This window comes from Rutilus rutilus (assembly GCF_951802725.1).
Source record: "Rutilus rutilus genome assembly, chromosome: 6".
Lineage (NCBI taxonomy): Eukaryota > Metazoa > Chordata > Actinopteri > Cypriniformes > Leuciscidae > Rutilus > Rutilus rutilus.
In genome coordinates this window covers 33,265,077-33,271,123 of record NC_140214.1, presented here as the reverse complement: position 1 = coordinate 33,271,123, position 6,047 = coordinate 33,265,077, and the positions used below count along the sequence as shown (strand labels likewise).

At 35.4% G+C, this 6,047-nt stretch overlaps 1 protein-coding gene across 1 annotated transcript in view; it reads right to left on the bottom strand.

Moving 5' to 3' along the window:
* Positions 1 to 1,495: 1,495 nt before the first annotated feature.
* Positions 1,496 to 6,047, bottom strand: part of acap2a (ArfGAP with coiled-coil, ankyrin repeat and PH domains 2a) — a 104,051-nt gene continuing 99,499 nt past the window's right edge. The window contains exons 22-24 of the mRNA XM_084411820.1: positions 5,830 to 5,939; positions 3,925 to 4,035; positions 1,496 to 3,801 (exon numbers count right to left, since the gene is read on the bottom strand). Coding sequence (XP_084267946.1) covers positions 3,651 to 3,801; positions 3,925 to 4,035; positions 5,830 to 5,939 — 372 coding nt within the window. The 3' untranslated portion in view covers positions 1,496 to 3,650. The remainder of the gene's footprint in view (positions 3,802 to 3,924; positions 4,036 to 5,829; positions 5,940 to 6,047) is intronic.

Sequence of the window (6,047 nt, the reverse complement as noted above, 5' to 3'; positions counted from 1 at the left end):
CTTCAAAAGAAACTGCAGTGCAAAACACAATCTATGATCAATACAATATACTGTCTGTTGTATAAGGGCAGACCTGACATATATAAAATAATGTAGTTTCTGTAATTCCATCTGATGTTAGTGTTTTTATTGTCATTGTGTTATGATTGACTAAATGTTCCTGTTGGAAGAGAACATGTGTTAGTGTTTTGAATAATTATTTGATTTTGAAACATGTTTGCAGTGTTTTGTTAGACACAGTGTATTGTGTTAGTGTATTATTGTATTTTGAAAATTAGTTTTGGAGTTTAGTTTACAATGTGTGATTTTGAGCATGAAATTAACCGTTTTGCCAATTGTGTGTTTTAGGTGTGTTGGTGCGTTAAGAGTTTAGGAAACTTGTTAAATGTATTGAAAAAACTGTCATAGCGATTGTAAAAAACTGTAAGAACTGACAGGAAGCTGGATTATATTTCTACTGTTTGGCTATGTTTAGAATTCAAACACTAGTGTGCTGCTTATTGTGCAGTATTATCTGTATGCTCTCAGCTACTAAAAATGTGAAACACATTATAGAAAAAATATAAATTTCAAAAAATATTATACACTGTAGTCTAAGACCTAACTGTAATTAATCAAATTTTCTATAAAAATGTATCTTGGCAGCCCAGTCAAATAATGCATTGATGAGATGTTAAAAGTTGAGCGCAATGCATTGTGGGTTACAATATCTCCTCTAGTATGCTCTGGTTGTATTATGCAAACGAAGTAGGTACTGTGTACTGTGTACAATATACATACTGCAGCAGTAGATTGCTATTCCAAACATAGCCTTTATGTTCAATTCTCAGTGTCCTTTTACACAACTGAATTCTGATATACTATCCAAGCATCTGCATATGTACTAGAGTTTTGCTCCTCAGTTAGTATAAATACAATACTGTTCATCAGGCTACAGGAGATTTTCATAACATTACAGACGTTACAGCACCATAAACACAATCACCCTGCTGACACTGTGGTTACGCATTGTGATTAGTTTGAATTGTAAAGATTTGTCAGCTCAGACAAAAAAAAGAAACAAACGTAATACTGTAACATTAAAGCAATGCAAGACTAATGTTTACGAATAGGTAAAACAGAACTGGTCCAACAAATTCCTCTTGAGTATACTGGTTTTTACTTAACTGGTACAGTAACTTTAAAGTGTGCTTCATAAAACGAGTATATGTTAGTTTATACAATGACTCATGATGGTATTTATTGTAATTCTCATAGATTAATCATAGAATTGTATGTAGGATTACTATTAATTAATTAATTAATTAATTAATTAATTAATTAATTAGCATATATGGCCAGAGGTTGTGGTTATATCTGTGGATATGTATAATCTTACAAGCACATGCAGATCACCATAAAATTTGATTTTTAAATATGCTTAAATATGCAATTATTATTATTATTATTATTTTGACAACACATGAAAAACAACTGGGATTTGATGCTGGTTAGTTTAATTTCAGATAGTAGCAGATGCTAGAAGAGTAACATCTTTAAAGACCTTGCACATAAATCAGAATTTTCTGAAATGGTGATAAAAGTGTCTTACCTTGAAATCTTAAAAAACATATTCTGTATGCATTAGCATGAGGTAGTTTTTAAACCAGCATTCACAAGACATGAGACACATTGTCATTTCATATTAAATCCAATCCATTGGATAATATAATACAAGTGGAGACTCTCGGAACAGAACGGAAATGACAGGTATATATGAAAATGAAAGTGCACTCAACCAATGTGTACAGTGTTCAGATTAATAAATGACCATGTTTACATACACACTGTTTTAGTTTTAATGTCCATATATGCTTCTCAGCTACTGTAATGTTCCTGTATGTACCAAAATCATATTCAAATAAACAAAGACATATATTAATTTTTAATTAATTTTAATAATTATGTACAGTCATTTATTATTTTTTTCTTCAGTAGCTTGACTTTTTCAAGGTATTCTTCAATGTTTTAAATCTGCCCGCACTCACTGGCCTCACTTTATTAGGTACACCTGTTCAATTGCACATTAACGCAAAAATCTAATCAGCCAATCACATGGCAGCAACTCAATGCATTTAGGCATCTAGACAGTCAATATGACCTGCTGAAGTTCAAAGTGAGCATCAAAATGGGGAAGAAATGTGATTTAAGTGACTTTGAACGTGGCATAGTAGTTGGTGCCAGATGGGCTGGTCTGAGTATTTCAGAAACTGCTGATCTACTGGGATTTTCACACACAACCATCAGTAAGGTTTACAGAGAATAGTTCGAAAAAGAGAAAATATCCAGTGAGAGGCAGTTCTGTGGGTGAAAATGCCTTGATTATGCCAGAGGTCAGAGGTGAATGGCCAGTAACTCAAATAACCACTTGTTACACCCGAAAAGTATGCAGAAGAGCATCTCTGAACGCACAACATGTTAAACCTTGAAGCAGACAGGCAACAGCAGCAGAAGACACACACCGGTGTCACTCCTGTCAGCTGAGAACATGAAACTGAGGCTACAATTCACACGGGCTCACCCAAACTGGACAAAAAAAGATTGGAAAAACGTTGCGATTTCGATTTCGGCTGTGACATTCAGATGTTAGGGTAGAAATTTGGCCTAAACAACATGAAACCATGGATCACAAAGCTCAAATAATCTCAAACTGGTTTCTTGAGCATGACAGTGAGTCACTAAACTCAAATGGCCTCCACAGTCTCCAGATCTCAATCCAATAGAGCACGTTTGGGATGTGGTGGAAAGGGAGATTCACATCATGTGCAGCTGACAAATCTACAGAAACTGCCTGATGCTATCCATGACAATATGGATTAAAATCTCTAAAGAATTTTTCCAGCACCTTGTTGAATCTATGTCACAAAGAATTAAGGTAGTTCTGAAGTCAAAAGGGGGTTTAACCCGGTACTAGAAAGATGTACCTAAAAAAGTGGGCAGTGAGTGTTTATGAACTGTGGGTACTTCAAATGAATTATTTACATGAAACAGAATTTCGATTAATATTTATAAATCTTTATAAATCAAATTCAGATTATTCCGATTCTGAATATGACCACATTTCAGTGATTCCATTTCGAATGGAACTCAAAGCCATGGTTTGACGCACAGGCCTGCTCCGTTGTCTAAAGCACGTGTTTACACACGCCAATCTGTGATTGGCTGAACGTGATGACATAGTGACGTGGCGTAATACATTACTGAAACTACAGACATGTCGCATAGACATGCCAGCTTTGTCTTCAGAAGCCGCTTGTGTTTGCAAAACAAACTGTCTGTGTGTGACGTGTGTCACAGGAGCAGGGCCGGCGCCACAAGGGGGCAAAAGGGTTGTGCCCCCTCAGATCTGATTTGCATCAACCATCAATATTTGCATTTTTGTAATAAGAGAGTGCTGCCTGGTGGCTAATGGCTGGCAAGTGATGTCACACACATGGTTTCAGACACATATAATACATAAATATGGCTTGGATGCTACAAAGACTAAAAGATGAAAACTAAAAGATGTTTGTCCAATCTACAATTGTAACATTCCTATCCACATCAGCTGTGGCAACCAGTGTTATGTTGTCTGCAGGGGATTTGTTTTGATGCTGATGGAGAGCGAAAGTTTATGACTCCTGTAATTGTAAAGTTATAAATTCTTGAATGCATTTTTTATACTGTTGCTCGGTGTGACTCTGAGGGTGAGGGTATTGACCTGACAGGCCAAGAGCTCCTTCAGACTCTCTCATCTCCTCGTTCATCTTGGCCAAACGTAACCTTAGAGTCGAAGGAAAGAAAAACAATATTTGAAGTTAGGATCCATCACACATTGGCATGATTTAAATTTTATTTTTATTCTTTGATAAAGAAGCAGGAAGCAGTTTATGGTGTGAGACGTACAGGGTGACAATGTCTGCATTGGCGGCCTCCACGGCAATGGACAGGGGACTTCTGTTATCAGCGTCCACAGTGTTTTGCTTGGCCCCTCGTTTTAGGAACAGACATACTTGACTGACACCACATCAACACAGGAAAAGACATAGCAAAATAAAAACATAGCAAATTAGGGCAGTCAATAGATTCAATTAATTGATCATATAGTTTTTTATTTGTAGCTTTGTTTTTTATTTATTATATATTATGGATGTAAAAAGTACCAGTACTTCAAGATCCAAATTTATAATGTAATACAAATGTAATGTTACTGGGACTCTTGTCACTGCAGTCTCAAATGCAATGTCCGGTTTCACAGACAAGGCTTAAGCCTAGTCCCAGACTAAAATGCATGTTTGAGCTGTTTTAACTGAAAGCAACTTGCACTGATATATGGCAGTGCCTTTGTTTTGTCTCAAGAAACACACCATTAATGTTTTTGGTAACACTTTACTTGAAGGGGTGTGCATAAGACTGACATGACACCTTCATAATCATGACATGGCAGATGTCATAAATATGAAGGAGGTCTTATGCATGTTTATGACAACTGTCATTAAGTGTCATTCGCTCAATTATGACATTTTTAATGCAAATATGACATTGTTTGAGATGTCTTTGTTATGACAACTTGACATAAACCAATACATCTAACCTGTCAGTGTCTTTGTCATGACAACTTGACATTACCAAGACAACATAAATTGTCATAAATATGTTATAAACATGACATAGCAGATTAATTATCAAACTTAAGAAACCACTTAGCTTTATGGGTTAACATTTCATTAAACTGTCAGGTGGTTGCTTTTGACATTGGCTGTCATGAGGCCATTATAACTGTGTCATGAATGTTTTTCTTGACCTCAACTACAGTGGTACAAATTTAATTTGTCATTAAAATGTTATAATGGCTTCATGACAGCCAATGTCAAAACCAACCACATGACAGTTTAATGAAATGTTAACCCATAAAGCTAAGTGGTTTCTTAAGTCTGATAATTAATCCGCTATGTCATGTTTATGACATATTTATGACAGATTGTGTTGTCTTAGTAATGTCAAGTTGCCATAACAAAGAAATCTCACACAATGTCATATTTGCATTAAAAATGTCATAATTGAGCGAATGACACTTAATGACAGTTGTCATAAACATGCATAAAACCTCCTTCATATTCATGACATGTGTCATGTCATGATTATGACGGTGTCATGTCAGTCTTATGCACACCCCTTCAAGTAAAGTGTTACCATGTTTTTTTTTTTCTAAGGCATGTTAATAAAAGCTACTTAAATGTCCTAATTTAATAATAGCAGTAAACTGCAAAATTCAATTGTCTCATTACTCTCTGCATTTTAAAAATCTTTAGGATGCGAAAGATATGATATTAATTTGCAAAAGTATGTATGAAAATGGCTCAAGGGCAGATTTTTTTGTGATACAACAAAACTTATGCGACAAAGCATAATTATTTTATTTCCCATTTTATAATGGGAACATTATAAAGGGTAACATCTTTGTTGATCCTGGAACAACATTGCAGTCAACCAATCAGATTTGAGGGACAAGTTTACTGTTTGTCAAGTTTAGGCTTACAACCAGGGTTAGGTGTTTCTACATCAGTGTTATTCATCTGTCATTTCCCTCTAATTTTAGGAATTACTTATGGGTAGGGATATGGTTATGATTACATTTTCAGACAGGACTGTTGTTCCAGGATCAGCTAAATATGTTGACCCAGGAACTTTGCAAAATAAGGAAGTGCATTATCAAAGTTGCAAATAGTTGTGCTGTTTAATGTAGTTTAGTAAATAGGATGGTGTCATATGTTTTTTTTAGCTTTTGAAAAGTTATAGATATATAACTACCCAGTATGACCCAGTATGGTGGCATGATGCAATGGTCCTCTGCCACGAACGTCCTGCTGGTCCACACTGGCAGCATTTTGAAGTAGGAACTCACAGGTGATCAGAGAACCCTGGACACACAAATATATAAAGACATATTCAGTAGAAGTTTAAGTTCATTAAAGTGTTTAACAGTACTTTAACCGAACTACTGCATGCAACTGCCTACAGATCCCTTT